At 43.7% G+C, this 16,605-nt stretch overlaps 2 protein-coding genes across 3 annotated transcripts in view; one reads left to right on the plus strand and one right to left on the minus strand.

Moving 5' to 3' along the window:
• Napb (N-ethylmaleimide-sensitive factor attachment protein, beta) overlaps positions 1-2,334 on the plus strand; it is a 39,251-nt gene extending 36,917 nt beyond the window's left edge. For both annotated transcript variants that reach the window (XM_013027058.1, XM_013027059.1), the window contains 2 exons: positions 221-271; positions 868-2,334. In XM_013027058.1, the coding sequence (XP_012882512.1) occupies positions 221-271; positions 868-978 (162 nt within the window). In that variant the 3' untranslated portion in view covers positions 979-2,334. The remainder of the gene's footprint in view (positions 1-220; positions 272-867) is intronic.
• A 3,055-nt stretch (positions 2,335-5,389) lies between these two features.
• Positions 5,390-16,136, minus strand: Gzf1 (GDNF-inducible zinc finger protein 1). The gene is made up of 6 exons (XM_013027124.1): positions 16,094-16,136; positions 12,731-14,148; positions 10,935-11,029; positions 9,222-9,389; positions 7,996-8,153; positions 5,390-7,492 (listed from the first exon to the last, which is right to left on the minus strand). Exons 2-6 carry the CDS (start codon positions 14,125-14,127, stop codon positions 7,151-7,153), a joined length of 2,160 nt encoding a protein of 719 aa, XP_012882578.1. The 5' UTR covers positions 14,128-14,148; positions 16,094-16,136; the 3' UTR covers positions 5,390-7,150.
• Positions 16,137-16,605: the final 469 nt, after the last annotated feature.

A 16,605-nucleotide genomic window follows, 5' to 3' on the forward strand; every position in this document is an offset into this window, starting at 1 on the left:
TCAGGGACATGAGCACCATGTTTTGAACAGGCAGTTCAGAAATACTAGTACAAACAGTGAACCCTTGAGTAGGATAACGTGAATTTTTCCCTAGTTTTATGAGATACTTAGCAATATCAATTAATGTGATACTAGGCTGTCTCTATGTTTAAAGAATTCACTCAGACATAACTCTTTGGCCTTAATCAAAATATTTTTTTCTTTTTTTTTAATGTTGCAGAAACTTCTAGAAGCTCATGAAGAACAGAACAGTGAAGCTTACACTGAAGCAGTAAGTTAAACTTTCTGGGATATGGTATATTTTTTTCCAAGGCTTAAGTTTTAGAAACTTCTTTCATTTTCTCATAGGGTAAATCCTAAACATTTAGTTATTCTAGCATAGCATTGTGTCATTCAGTTGTATTTTCCATTCAGGGTCATGTTTTATATATCTTACAAATCAGAGTAGTTTTTTATTAAAATGTATAAGGATTTCTGCTTCCTAATTGTTCCATTATATCTTACCATATTCAGTACATTGTAGCTTTCCATATTCCTTCCTAGTCTTATGTTGTATTGAATTTCCTCTGCCTCACTAGATGCAAATTTTAATTGTCATAACAGTTCTAAATTTTTGTTGTGCACTTTTAACTTATAGAATGATATTAAAAGCACAGAAACTCATCACCACTAACATCAAAATAGTCAGCAGATCATGGAAAGCAGAAATTTTTAAAGAAGACAGGCATAAAGATAGGTCTAAATAATTTCTAATCAAGAATTTGATGGATATTGCTGTAAAATATTTCACACAGTTGGGATCACTATTGTTTCTTGTTGGAATATATTTCCTTGGAATATAATTTCTGTTCCTCTTTCCCTTATTAGGTGAAGGAATTTGACTCAATATCACGGTTGGATCAGTGGCTAACCACCATGTTGCTTCGTATCAAAAAGTCCATCCAAGGTGATGGAGAAGGAGATGGAGACTTAAAGTGAAATGTTTCTGTCCTTGTGGCATGCGGCTAATAACGTCTCTTTAGTTTTGTCTTAGGGCCACTGGATCTTTATGAGATGCCCATTTAATGGCTTAATTTTGTTGCATATGAGCCACACAACCCATGTACTGTCCAAGTGCGTGTGCACCACATCTGTGTCACTGTGAAGCAGTTGAAAGGGAGGTTTGTCAGGCTTATCAGAGTCCCCAGAGTTTTCTGAGTACTTTCAAATCATATCCTTGTTCTTCTGATACTGAAATAGCCCATGTTTAATGTTGCCACTTTTTTTTTCAATGTTCTTCCTCTTGAACTCTAAATCTTGACCCATTATTTTTCATAGATGCTTTGCAGAGACCCTGTACATTGGCATCTGGATATATTCTTTAAGTGTGTGTGTTTAGTTCAGAGTGATTGTCAACTATGAGTGTAGAATTTCATTGGAAATTATTTTTGTTCTTCTGTGATTATTTTGATGGTGCTAGTGACAAATTTGCTTGTTTTTTGTACTATTCTCCATGTTCACATGTACATGGAAAAATTGAGAACTGTTGGGATCCATTAGAATAATGTGCATTTTGAGGAAAACAAGCTTCCTGGCAGTATGTGCTTCTTTTGTTGATGAATGTCAAAATGGATTACATTGATTTGTATGTAAACACACACAGGTTTGCAAGGAGCAGAACTTTCCCTTTCCTAGAGAAAGTTTCCATTTGGAATTAGAGTGGAAATCCCTTTATATTGGCACCACAGTGTTTGGCATGTCCCGATGTAACTTTCAGTCCCTTCTAAATTGTACTGCTGTCATTAGTGACAGATAATGACAATTTCTGTTGTGTCTGGTGGTAAGTAGCACTGGAATATAGTCTTTACTTTTGGAAGGCTGTGGATTAGAATCGGTAGGATATTGTCTTGTAGTGTCAGGTTAAGGGCTGAGTGAGGATGGTTTGAGGACTAGTAAGAAAGTCAAGTTCATCTGGGGTAAAGGGCAATAGAAGGAAACAAAGTGAAAAGACCCTGGGAGGGCAGATGTTAGAGGTCTGTATCAGATGTGGTGAGCACTCACTGGCCCAGTCAAGGTATAACAGTAGTGTGCTGGAGACCTTGGAGAAGCAAGTATCTCAGTGATGTCAGTGTAACTGGTACGGTAAAGAGGTTAAGCCCAGGAATCTGCTGAGGATTCCATTTCCCTTCAAAGTTTTGGCCTTCTTAATTGAAGGCCAGACATCACTGAAGGTCAGTTTTTAAATGGAGTTCAATTGATCCCTCCTGACTCTTACTAAAATATCATATTTTAAAATGAGTTTTACTTACTATATTATACCACTAGCTATACATATTTGTAAAAACAAGACATTTGAAAACTGTTCACCAAATTTGTTTGCACTGTGATGTAATATTCAAGCCAATTGCTGGTAGCTCATGCCTATAATCCTAGCTGTTCAGGAGGCTGAGAACTAAGCATAATAGCTTGAAGCCAGCCTGGGAAGGAAAGTCCATGAGACTTTTATCTTCAGTTAACCACCAAAAAGCCACAAGTGGAGTTGTAAACTCAAATGGTAAAGCACTAGTGTTGAATAAAGAAGGTAGAGGGCAGTGCCCAGGCCCTGAGTTCAAGCCCTAGTACTGGCACACACATACACACATACACATGCTCACACACATGCATGTGCACACACACACACAAATAATCTTCTGTTCTGACTATTTGAAGTAAAAACTACATGGTATCTTTTAGGTCAAGTCTGTTTGCCTTTTATCATGGTTCCCTAACAGACTTCTATGTGTCTGAAGAAGGGGTGTGGGTTTTGTTTTGTTTTGTTTTTAAGTAATATTATTGCCATTTTGCTATGTCAGTCAGACTTCCATGCTTTTATTGAAATAAAAGCTGAGATTGGTCCTTGGGTTAAAAGCTAATGGTTTTTTGGCACTTAGGAAGCTGATACACAAGGATCATTGGTACAAAGATAGCCTAGACTATATAGTAAGACCCTAGATCAAAGTACAATTTAAGTACAAAGGAAAAGTAATTATAATGGCAAGAAGATAATGGATGAGAAAAAAGCCCAGACAAAAGTATAAACTCTCTCTTCCCTCCCCCTCAGCAGATGGATAGTGCTGTATTTCAAGATATCTAGGAGGTAAGCTTCAAAGATTGGTAGAATGTTATATATGAACCAAATATAATCAACATTTATATTATATATCTTGTACTTTAGCAAATCTGGGGTTCACAATTGAGGTCAGTTAAAATTTCTTACAGGAAAGCTTTGCTTTTTGTGGCAACATTTTTATAGCTTATGTGAATTCCTTTTTTATTTAATGATCTGAAAACAGTATTTTTGCACAATTGTGACCATGTGTGGTAGTGTCATTATAACCAAAGTATATGCACCAGCCCTTGTGATTTATTGTTTCCTCTGGTATTATACAATTAAACCCCCTAATGCAAGCCTTTGTGACTTTGGAGGACCTGGCAGCACAGCATGCCCTATGACCTGCCACTGCCGCCGCAGTGTGAGCTACAACCAGTAGCAGGCTTCCTGCCCTGCCAAGTCCCAAGGAAACTAACCTTATAACGTTAATTCTACCTTAGCAGAATGTTTTATGTGAACTTGTACAGTAAATAAAGTGAACATTGTGAGTAATCTTTTGACTAGTCTTGTCTAATTGACACAGAGCAAATGTAGCTTCCTTGAGGTTGTTCACCTGATCTTCAGTTAGTGACATTGCAATTCTCTAGGCATCATGCGCCGTGGGAATTTGAGGGCACTACAGTGGTCATGTAGGCAGAGACTTAGAGGAAACCCTGGTGCCTTTTGTTGCTGCAGTCTGCTGAGTGTACATGGTAACTGCCAAATTCACTCATTTCAGCCTTGGAACCTTTTGCACTCTGCTGTCACTTGCAAGTTAGATGGAGGAGTGCCTGCTGAAAGGTGGTTGATTTGTTGGGAGGCCAGTAACCTTTAAGGCTGAAAGTAAGGAATATTAGGTGTGTGGATATTTTACTCTCTGGGGTCAATGCCCTGGGAAGCATCAAGCCATGAACCACTTGGGTTCTAGGAAGAGGACCTACATGGGGAGGTAGCGTGGATATATCTTGTCAGAGCATTGATTCTGATGAAAATGTGTATTCAGACTACTTTAGAAAATTCAAACATGAATGGCAGCACAAACCATCCCAATCCAGAAAGGAAGGTATTTTTAGTCATTGAAGGTCAAATTACTGAACTGTCTCTTTTCAGAGAGAAATCAAACCCTGCCATTGTATGCCTTGATAAGAAGCCTATGTAGATTGCCAGAGTGTGCTGGATTGTCCTGTGTGGCCTCTCAGTCTTGTTTGCTCCTGTCCAGTTGTATGTGAACAAAGGTCCTTTGCTAGGGGAGCCCTCCTCCAGCTAGAAAATCACTTCCAATATAATGAGTACCATTGAGTATGGTTAGATAGACAAGCACTCCTTTGGTTCCCAAAAAGTGTGACAAGGAGTAACGTTGAACAGGTTAAAACTGAAACTTTCCTTCATTTGTTTTGGATACTTAGCAACAGCAAAATCACCAGAGGCTACATAGCACTTTGGTGTATTAACAAAGTGGTTAGAACACCACCAGTCCAACTCTTTGGTGATCTTTGTTGATGTCCTGCAAGAAGCAGGATATTGATCTAGGCACCATTATTTCATGCTTGGGACCCACATGCTCAGGGTAGCCTTACATTCAGCATGACTACTTCAAAGAAACTAAAAAGGCATCTCACAAACTCCTCTGCAGTCAGTGTTTTACAAAGTTCATTGGCTTCTTGCAGATAACCTTACCCTCTTGGAAAGAGCCAGAGAATATATATAGTGGGCATGTCCTAGTACGTGCTGGTATTATAGTGAAGAGAAGGGCAGGGGGCACACTTACACTTACACCTTTTAGCATGGCTCCCAGACTGCTGTGCCTGAGCTGGGCTGTTTGCCCTCTCCTGTTTCCCCCTGCTGGAGACTTCTTTGGAATCCAAGCTGGTAAATCAAACCTTGTACTGCATTCTGTAAAGACTCACAGACCTTGCTTTTACAGTTGATTATCCATGTTATTCAGCACATTATGCTTATTCCAACAAAGAATCATCTTTCTTCAGCTCTATTAATAATAATGTAAACAAGCTAAATAAATTACAGTGGCTCACAGCTGTAATCCTAGCTACTTAGGAGGCTGAGATCTGGGGATCATGGTTCAAAGCCAGCACAGACAGGAAACTCCATGAGACTCTTATCTCCAATAAACCACTAGAAAACCAGAAGTGGCACTGTGGCTCAAGCAGTAGAGTGTTCACCTTGAGCTGAAGAGACAGGGGCAGCACCCAAGTCCAGAGTTCAAGCCCCATGACCGACAAAATAATAATGTAAACAGACTTACAGATTTACTTTGACAAAGCAGACATTTATTAACACTTTAAACAATTTTATGTAGAACTTCTAAAGAAACAAGTTCAAGACAAAAATTCTAGTAAATAACAAAATAATTTTGTTTTAATTCTCTCTCATCAAGATGACTTTATTCCATAAAACAGTACATCATTTGCTGGGAAGGTTCACTTTTACCAAGTTTCAAATGGTAGTGTGACCATCACTATTGTTTTGTTCTGTAAACACAAATAGGATTCAATGCCAAGGTCATAATTCAGAGTCCTATGACCTTCAAGAGCAGGTGTGAAACATCAGTGCCCAAAACACCTGGTAGTGGCTTCTCTAGTCTCTTAAATGTCAAAGTTACCTCAGTTTGTCTCAGTGTAGCCATGTCTTCATCCTGGAATTTAAAGATAAGGTACCTTCCTCTTAAAAAATCAAAGTGTCTCACAGAATATTTAATAAATTAAAAATAGAGGGAAAAAAGTAACTAGCAAAGAATTCTCCCTTTAAGGCGCTTTTCTAAAATTGGTATGTTGAAGGGTTACACATGAATCAGAGCATTTCACAAGTGCACAGCCACACCAAGGCCTTGGAATCAAACGCCAGGAAGAACAAGTAAAATTGAATTTTTTTCATTGTGAATTATTTTGAGCAATAATTAAGTCCAGTGTGGTATAGCCAAAGGAGCATTTAAGACAAAGTAACTGGTTCTTTATGATCCACTTATTAAGGCATAGTCAGAGATGAGTGTGCTGAGGCTTCTGGTCCCTTCTAAAGATTCTTACAGGCTCCCAAAGAAGATTGTGGCAATTACTAGACTTTCAGCCATTCAGTGTGGACATGAACAAGTCTCGAGTTTCTGGAAATTAGAGAATTCAAGAGATAAAACTAGCAAAAATACTAATAAATCTAAAGTTTACCAGTCACCTCTTTTTGCTACTTCTGAATAAAATGACTACCCAAGTATGCTAATACCTTGTCATTTCTCAGATCTTTTGCAAAAAGAAAAAGAAAAGAAATACTACAGTTTTACTAGACTCTTTGGTAGGACAGCTTTTACCTAATCTGATTTTTAGGAATGAAACTGAACAACCACATTTCAATTCAAAAGGTGGTTTTATAACAAACTCCCCAGCTACACAGGTGCTGTGAGTGGAGATACTATGCCTCATAAGAGTTCAAGTTGTCATTCCTTTTTTAGTGTCTATAAATGGGGTTAGGGAGGAATGACTGCAATAATCCATTTCTTCGGTCCCACTCAAGGGTCTCCAGAGCAAAGCTGATTTGATTCGACTCACAAGGAAGAAATTGCTGAAAATTGGTAGACCCAGTCTAATTTCAGCTTACTAGAAAAATACCTTAGAGGATCAAGGAAGTAAACACTCATGGAAGTATAAGGCAGGGCGAGACCAGGAAGACCATTAACAGCAATTTCATGAGCTGGGTCAATGCTCTGTACTCTGCAGTTAAGACAAGCAGTGGTTAAATATCAAGAGAATCAAGCATTAGAATGATTGATGCACACAGCCTACAGCAGCACTAAGTAAGCTTATGTTAACTGCCCTGTTTGCTGATAAAAAGTGTAGCTGAGATCATGCAGATCAGAAATTTTACAGGAAAGCTTTAAAAGTGGTGTGGTAAAGCCATGCAAGTGAGTGGAGTTCAGGAACATCTGTAAGTGGTCATCCTTGCCCACCTCTCTGCACACAGTTCTTTTTCTCAGCTAATCTAGAATTACCCAGAATATCGCTATCACACACAATCTTGGTACACAACTGCAAGCTTTCATTCCATGTTGGTCAAAGTGTGAAGTTGTGTGGGCATGGAGTCTGTCTGTGGAGTCAGCTCACTGAGCTCACTGATGGTGGTGGCCAGCAGCGTGTCCTGGGAGTCATCTGCCTTGCAGGCGGTGTCTGCAGAACTGTTTTCATGCACAGGGGGTACACCACCTTGGACCGTGGCCAGGTTGTGAAAATGGCCATTTTCTGCAAAAGACAGCAATTTATCCGAAAGTTTGGGGGATGCATATTCGTCATCAGGCTGCTCTGTCTTGTGGTCTTCATCATTCTTAGGTGAGCCATCTACAATAACAAGGAAAGACTTCCATGGAGTATTCTTATCGTGTATCTACAAATCAAACACAAATACAAGTCACCATAATTGTCTCTGTAACTCTCGCAATGTATATTTAATAACAAGTACAGCTTGTAAAATAGTCTCTCTGGAGCAAGACATGGTGGCACACACCTGTTAGTGTAGCACTCAGGAGGCAGAGGCAGGAAGACTGAGTTTGAGGCCAGACTGTGCTACGTTGTAAGACTAAACCCCACCCCCAAAAAAGTCTCTCTCCAACTTAATTTTGGTTCTACTGCAGTGAAAGCCCTTTCTGTTAATTGTCAAACATCTGATTACCACTACCACTACCACTGTTAGAAGGTGTCTTAACAGGGACTTTGCTGGCCTGGGACCTTCACTTTATTCACTGGGTAGAGGAACTATAGAGAATGCCTGAGGAGAAAACAGCTGCTGCCTCCTCTAATGATGACAGGCATTTCTGGCTGCTCAGGGTCATGTATCTAAGGACCAGCAGGGTTTCAAACTTCCTTCTCACACAGGCCTCCATCACTCACTGAGGTATGCCGCCGGAGAGTGGACTTGTCAGTAAACGTCCTTCCACATGCATTGCACATGAATGGCTTTTCTCCTGTGTGGATGCGATGGTGGCGCTGGAGGGCGTTAAGCTGGGTGAACTGCTTCCCACACTGGTCACAACAATAGGGCCGTTCTCCTGAGGCAGGAAGAGAAGAAAACAGGTGGGTGATGTCTTCAGCTCACTGTATTAAGTCAGAGTACAAACTCCTGGAAAGCCTTAGCACTCCCACCTAGGGGAGGCTGTGTTGGGAACAACTCCAAGGCCAACTTGACGGAAGAATCAAGCTATCCCAAGATGCCAAGCGTTTACACCTACACCAACAGCAAGCCAAAATTTTGCAGTTGATATGTTTACCATGATAATGGAGTAAAAATTCCAAGTCACATAGTAACTCAGTGCATGTGTGCGGGTATGCTTATAAGTAACATAGAGTTAAGAAATTTGAATCCTTAGAAGGATAGCTGTGGCTCAGAGCTAGAGCACCAGTCTTGTGTAAAAAAGCTACAGAATACCCAGGCCCTGAGTTTAAGCCTCAGTACTGGAAAACAAATAATTTAAAAGAGGAAAAGTAGACAAGAGAGGGAGGAAGGAATTAAGGAGGGAGGGAGGTGAGGGGAGGGGAGGGGAGGGGAGGGAGGGAAGGATGAAGGAAGAGAAAAATTTGAATTCATATACACATTAAATGTACACATGACAGACAATGTCATCTGTTTGACCGTTTCAAAAAAAACTATACATACCAGCTGGGCTCTAGTGGCTCACACCTATAGTCCAAACTACTCAGGAGACTGAGATATGAGGATCATGGTTCAAAGCCAGGTTTATGAAACCAATTAATCAACAGAAAACTAGAAATGGAGCTGTGGCTCAAAGTTGTAGAGCACTAACCATTAGCACAAAAGAGACTAGCCAGGCCCTAAGTTCAAGTCCCATGACAGATAGAGAGAGAGACAGAAAGGAAGAAAGAAAGAAAGAGAAAGGAAGGAAGGAAGGAAGGAAGGAAGGAAGCTCCACACCCCAAAGGGATGTAGCTGTCCTCCATATGTACACAAGCGCTTCTATTCAGCAGGCTCTCAGAACAATAAACTAGAAACTCAAAGTTAAAAAAAAAAATACCATAGTGGCATACGAAGTTCGGCCATTTTTCTCCACATGCTTCCAAATACTTTTAGGACTGTCTTCCTGAGGACACTATAGCCATACCTGTATGGACTTTAATGTGCTGATAAAGAGAATTCCGCTGAGCAAAAGTCCTGAAACATACTTCACATTTAAAGGGTTTTGATCCAGTATGGATTCTATTGTGGTGTTTTAAATACTCCTTAGAAGCAAAACTCTTGCCACACGTTTCACACATAAAAGGCCTTTCACCTACAAGAAAAGATGAAATAGAATTAAAAGCAAGACAAGCATTAAAAACACTTGGGAAGGAAGTGGTGCTGTAGCTCAAGTGGTAGAGCGCTAGCCTTGAGCTGAAGAGCACAGGGACAGCCCTCAGGCCCAGAGTTCAAACACCACAACCGACAAAAATAAAAATAAAAAAGAATACAAAACACTTGGGAAGGGTAGATCCACATTCCTAACACCCTTGATGGGGAGGATATGACCTTTCTAATTAAAAGTATCATACAATATCTGTTCATGCAAGATGCTTGCTTTTTGCTGAAAGTTGGTGTAAAACGTTCTTTAGGACTACAGTCAGCCAGCTCACATTTGAGAACTTTAGTCATTTCAAACAAGAAAATAATTTCACTTCTCTTTGGAAGACTTGGATTATTTTTAAATTGCTTCTGTAGATCTTTATCAGAATTAAAGTCCCTCTTGGAAGAAAGATTAAATGGATTATTATAGATAACTTCAAGAGTAGCAGCTCCAACTCAACTGCAAGACAAGGAACAACTATCCTTTTGAAGTTTAAGTCCTCTGTTCTCACAACCAGAACACATCTACTTAAGAGACATACCTATGATTTAGAAAAAATTAAAAGTATTGAGTAGTAAAATCATAAATATTTTCATCAAATGACCAATTCTAATGCCATCCTTTAAAATACTACATTGTCCCTAACTGCAACTTCCATTAAACACAAATTCTACTCATTCTGCAGTCTAGATATTCACATCATTAAATAACTCAGCTCTCACTTGCATTTGAACTTGAGGCCACTGAAATAGTTCTTAGAGGAAGAACTGGTTTAGGATAACTACAATTTACAGATTCTGATCATTAGTTCACATGAAAACTTAAATTGGCTTGGCTCAGCTTATTGTGCTGAACCAAAATCAAGCCAACTCAAACAATTTTCCCCATTATAGGATAGGATCATGTCACCAAAAATGTGGAAAGAAAGAAGCTAATTCCATCACTATCATTAATATGATAATTTATCATAAATAATTTATTTTCTTCTGGATTTTATGAGAAGATTTTCAATACAATTAGAATTAACTATACTTAGTTGTACATTTTAAAATTCATTATCTACTGAATGTATACATTCAGTCCTTTCCTCTGGCTAGGTCATGAGCCAGGAGGTAGATTTTTATCAGTTTACTGAGTCACTTCTTGTGATGTCTCCAATTCTATCTTATTAAAAATAGCAAGAAGATCACTAATGACATATAGATTTTCTTTAAGGCAGATTGTTGGAAATGTACTTTCAAGCTAAAAATGGTACAAAGTATTTCCCACAGCTGTACACCTAAGATCCATTTGTCAGATCCAGTTGTACTGTGGGGTAGAGGCCGTGACACTGTGAGCAGCAGGAGGACTTACCATCAGTTCTTATTAGATGGAAAAGCTACAACATGACTTGAACCTTCATCACCTCAGTAGACGCCAACTTCTAAATTAGCCAATGACATTTTCCTTCTACAGCTAAGGAAGACACTGAATGACAACAGTGTAGGTATTTACCTGTGTGGCACCTTTTATGATAAATCAGCATATGGTTCTGAGTGAATCTTGCACCACATTCATCACAGACAAAAGGTTTTTCCCCTGTATGAATTCTGAAAGTACAACATTCACATAACTTAGGGTGTATTTCAAAGCTAATTTTGGCAATAAAATTTCCACTCTGTTCTACAAAAAATCATTTACTCCCGATGAGAATAACCAACAGAACAGCTGAAGAGTCTATGATCTCTCTCCCCCCAAAAATGAGTTTCTGTGCAAGATAATGTGTAATCATCTACACACCTGAGCCATATTTATGCTGTAGAATAGGCAAAGATAAGAGACTATGCCTATGAATATTCCTTCTAAATAGTAGGAAACACTAATATTTATAAAGCTTCCTCATTTAGAAAAGTCAGGAACTTGCTGACAAAGTACCACATGATCAAATATTTTACATCATTCCACAATATGACTTAACCAGTATGGAAAAAAACGGCTATTTACAAAATCTCAAAATGCTGAAAGAACTTGGTTTCTGAGGAGTAGCATTTTAATCACAACCAGCATGATGAGGCCATTAGCCAAGCTTGACTAAACAAGTTAGTCAGATGTGTGCCTATGTGTGTGTGCTGAGGTTGGGGCTTGAACTCAAGGCCCTGCTTTCTTGTTTAGCTTATTCACTTGAGGCTAGCTTTCTACCATTTGAGCCTCAGTTTCACTTCTGATTTTTTTTTTTTGGATGATTAATTGGAAATAGTCTCTAGGATTTGTCTGCCTGGGCTGGCTTTGAACCAGAATCCTTAGATCTCAGCCTCCCAAGTAATAAGGATTTTAGGTGTAAGCCAGCAGCACATGGCTTTGATTGGATTGGTTGATTGATTGATTGGTTTTTGCCAGCACAAAAGTTTGAACTGGGAGCGTCATGCTTGCTCAGCTTTCTGACCTAACTAGTGATCACCTCCAGCCTAGCTCTTTGCTTATTATTTTGGAGATGGAGTTTCATGAACTTTTCTGTCCGGACTGGCTTCACATTTCAATCTTCCTGATCTCAGCCTGAGTCATTTGCACCCAGCTTCCGGAACAAGTATCTTAAACTTCCCCAGACTAAAAGATGATGATGAACACCATGCTACCTCCTTGAAGGCTAGCCTAAATTTAAAGGCAGACCTAGAAGAATAGAAAAACTTAGGTGCTTGCCTGGAATTCCCACATCTATAAGAGAACTATGGAGCAATTTAAAGTAAATGAACAGAAAACATGATCTGTTGTGACTGTGGAGATTAGACTAACCCACTTCACAATCGTCACAACCTTCAGAATTAAAAGGTTAACACCTGGGACCTCCTGAAACCCATGAATGTCATCACAGTGAACTATGGACCGGTGGGTACCAGTGGCCAGAGGAGCAGGTTGTCAATGAAGAGGAAGGGTAAGTAGCCCCAACTCTTCCCCAAAGATGGAGAGCCTCTCTCGTAGCTACTGTGTTGCCTGCCACCTATGCGAGCTCACAGTGCGATTTCTGGGCAACTCTGCTGGGTGTCCCCGGCCTCTGGGCCTGGATGTGTCAGCCAGGAGGGGCAACGGCCTCCGTGGCCACAGACACTTCTGGGAAGCTGGGGGAGCCATCTCTTTAAACCCCGACCTCCAAAGCTACCTAAACACCAGCCTCCCGGGCCCTAGAGGAAACCGGTTCAGAAACGAACCATCTGGAGACAGCACTGGTCCCGACCTCAAAGTCCAGAACGGTTTTGAGTCTCTGGGTACAGACACCAGCCACCCCCGCACCGCCCCCCTGCCCTGGAGCCGGGTACCTCATGTGGGTCTTGAGCGCCGACGGCTGCGAGAACTTGGCGCCGCACTCGGTGCAGCCGTAGGGCCGGTCGCCGGTGTGCGTGCGCTCGTGCAGCCGCAGCGCCGTCTTGGAGCTCAGCCCCTTGCCGCACTGGCCGCAGCGGTGCCGCTCGCCGCCGCCCTCGTGCACCTGCACTACGTGCCGCTTCACGTCCTTCTTGCGCTTGAACTTCTTCCCGCACAGGTCGCAGGGGAAGTGGCGCTCGCTGCTGTGCACGTGGCGCTGGTGGCTCTTGAGGTTGCAGCGGTTGGCGAAGGTCTGGCCGCAGGTTTCGCAGCGGTAGGCCACTTCGGTGGCCACGCCGTGATGGTGCTTGATGTGCTTCAGGAAGCTCTTCTCGTACAGGAACGCCTTCTGGCAGCTGGTGCACTGGAAGTTGCTCTTCTTCTTCTCCTCCTCCTCCTCCTCCCCCTCCCCGTCCTCCCCTTCTCTCTCCCCATCTCGTTCCTCTTCCCCTTCCCCTGAGGCTTTGGGCAGCACTTCCTCCACCTCCTCGCCAGCACTGCAACCCTCGTTTTGTACCACAGGCCCCATCTCGACGCCCACAGGGTCTGCACTTTGGTCCTGGGGACACCTGTAGTCCTCCAATTCCTCTTCAGCACTCTTCTGCTGCTCTCGGAGGCGTCTTGTGTATTTCTTCTTAGGGATTTCCACAAATACCTTCCTTCCAGCCAGCCTTCCACTAGCCCTTCTGATTTTGGGGTAGGGGGGCTTAGCCACCTCCTTCTTCTTCTCAAGTTTCTCCTTGGCCTTCCTGGGTGGCATATCTGGGGGTTGGCCGTTGCTCACTTTCTCCACTGGGTAATCTGTGGGATCTATAAGGCCAGTGGAGTGAGCATAGTCCCTGGCTGTGACAGCATTTGACCTAGAGCCCAGGGCAACAGTGACCTGGGGGCCACTATTCACCTCTGCCTCCTGAGACTCTGAGAAATTCTGCAATTCTAAGAGAACTGACTCTAGCATCTGCTTCTTTAACTGAAAACATGTTTCTGATAGGTCCAAACACTTCAGCTTTTCAGCCATTTCCAGCATCCGCTGCACCCGATCCTCTTCTACTTGTACCTTGGCGGTGTAGACAAACTCCAGAAATGAAGCAAAGTCAACAACTTGCACTTCATTTAAGTAGACATTAGTCCTGGTACCAACTACAGTCTTCTCATTAAGGAACATCTCCTTAAAAAACTTGCTGGTGGCTGCCAATACTGCTTTGTGGGCCATGAAGTCTTCCCGGACGCCCTGATACTCAACACTGACTGTGACGTCACACAGGTGGCCCAGAAGGCGCAGCTCATGCATTTCATGCAGAAGGTTATAAGGCGAGGACTTTGATTCCAGCAGAACTGCACCACTTTCCATCTTTCTTCTTCCCCCGAACAGCTTTTAAAAACAAAAACAAGAGTTGTTTCATGCATTCACAACCACAGGAGTAACAGGGCTAGAAACTGTTAAACTTATTTCAGTTCTTCAAGGGATTAACAACCTAGATTTTCTCATTGAAAGGAAATCACATTCCACTTCTTAGCAGGTTTCTGAAAGTTCCTGAATATTCATATGACATTTGCATCCAAATTGGCAAGATCTTCCCCAGCGATAAATACGAAATGACTAGTGAAATACATTAAAGCAGTCATTTGCTTATCCAGGTCACTGACTCAAACACTTATGGCAACATTACTATCTCATTCTTTGATCAGGAAACCAGATAATGAAAATGAAACACATAGCTGCCACTGTCTGAGAATAAAACTTAATCACTTCTGTCACTGAAATAAACAGATAAAACTTTTTCCCCTCAAGGAGGAAAACTTCCCATATCCATCATAATTCTAAACACATTATAATTCGAATTACAATTATTCTACTGAAATAATGCATGATGGTCCCATAGCTTTTACAAGTTCAACCTCTTTGGTCCTTGGCTTCCACCTCTGTCCAAGGCTCACAGGTTACTGTGAGGATTCAATGAGTGCAGCACCTCAATGAGTACAACTGTGCCTGAAACTTGCTGGCTTCCTACACACAGAAAAGAGGAACTACAAGCAGTTTGTAAGGACTGAAGTTTGAGCCTGGTGAGACTCTTTGGGCTCAGTATACCTCTGCTTGGCATATGCCCAGAGCTACTTTTACAGCAGGCAGTCTCCATGCATCCTAAGACCTCCTCTCCTGGGCTCCATCTCACACACACACGCCTCACCCCCACTTCATTCCTGTGCTTTCCCTGAGAACCAGTTTTCCCCCTCAAGATTCATCCTGACTTTCAGTTCCCAGAACCTGCCTTCCTCTAGCAAGTCTAACTTTGGTTCCTCCACCATCCCAAACACTGCTACCCACCACCCAGATTTTAGACATGACTTTGGATTCAACATCTCTGAAAACTTAACCCCACCCATCTCTGATCCCACAACCACTAGCCCCCAAACATGGCCTCTTTGGCATGCAGATGGAGAACCAGCACCTAGGGGGCCAGAGCAATGTCGCCTGAAGGAGACTCACTCCCTAGTAAACCCAACACTGGGGAAGCCCAAATCAAAGGACACCGTGGGGGCGGGGGCGGGGAGCCAACAGCCTCTCAGTGATCCCACAGCAGCCTGGCAACAAAAGGCTACAGATGGCTCTCTCAGCCTTAAGCCCTAAATCGCCAGTCCCGACTTCCCCAGTTCTCTGCCATCAGTCCTGGGAGAGGGCGTTAAGTCCTTACAGGTGGCCTGGCAGCGACTTCTCAATTCACAAAGTGGGTTTTCAGCACAGTTTCCTAGTTTGCCTCTTGCCTGGAGAGCAGGTTAACAGGTCACAGCAGAGGTTACCCGAGGCCTGGTGCCGGCAGTGTGGGTCCCATTGCAGTTCATTAGCATTCTGGCTGGCTCTCGGGGTCAGCGGGCAGCCCCCAGAGTCCCGGGGTGCACGGGCCAGGCCCCTCCCCCACAAGACCCGGTTCTCCGCAACTCCCGCCCTCCGCAGAGAAAGCCTGGTCCTCCTGCTGGGCTAAAAGCCTGGGTCGCCGCGCTGACCACGCTACGCCCGCCCCGAGTCAGCCGCCGCCGCCGCCACCCCGCAGCCCCCGGCGCCCCGCAGCACCCTGAAGGACCGCAGGGAGGAAGAACAAATCACTGCAACCAGGGTCAAACCTCCTCCCTAACGCAGGCATCCGGGCCCGCATGATCCGGCCTGGACTTCAGCCCGGGCGGTCCCCAGCCTTGCTTCTTCTGCATCCACCCCCCCCACCCCCCAATTCGCCGTTCCTCCGGACAGCCGACCACACCGGCCAGTCCGGAGGCGGCGGTGAAGAAAGAAGCCAGCAGGGTCCAGCCCACAGCGCGCTCACCTCGCTGCCGGTACCCCCGCCACCTTCGCCACCATCCGCTGGACCAGGCCCACAGGAACAGCCGGCCTGGGGGAGGGTGGGGGGGGGCGGGGAGAAGTCCAGCGCGAGCGCCGCTTATTGGCCCCCGCGGGCACAGCCCCGCCCCCTGTGGGCCCCACCTCCTCCAGGGTGAAGCGGGGGGCTGCGCGCGCACGTCCAGCTGCAGAAGCGGTCCAGACAAGTTACGTGATCTGACGTAAGCTAGGCGGGGCGTCTGACTGGAGCGCCTGACGCGTCACCTGCGGAGAGCCGAAGCTTGAGCCTGCGCTGAAGGCAGCCACGGCGCCAGTAGAGCGGGGCGGGGCTAAGCGGGGGCGTGACACATAACCGCAGTGACTCGGGACGCGGCCTGGCGTGGATCCCGTGGCCGGGGCACTGCGACCGGCGCTACTCTGCTGCGGCGCCTCCTCGGCGGAGGCCCTGGCGCCCCGGGACCTGAACCTTACCCCACAATCAGCCTTGCACACAACTCC

Source organism: Dipodomys ordii, unplaced genomic scaffold, assembly GCF_000151885.1.
Source record: "Dipodomys ordii isolate 6190 unplaced genomic scaffold, Dord_2.0 Scaffold99, whole genome shotgun sequence".
Classification (NCBI taxonomy): Eukaryota; Metazoa; Chordata; class Mammalia; order Rodentia; family Heteromyidae; genus Dipodomys; species Dipodomys ordii.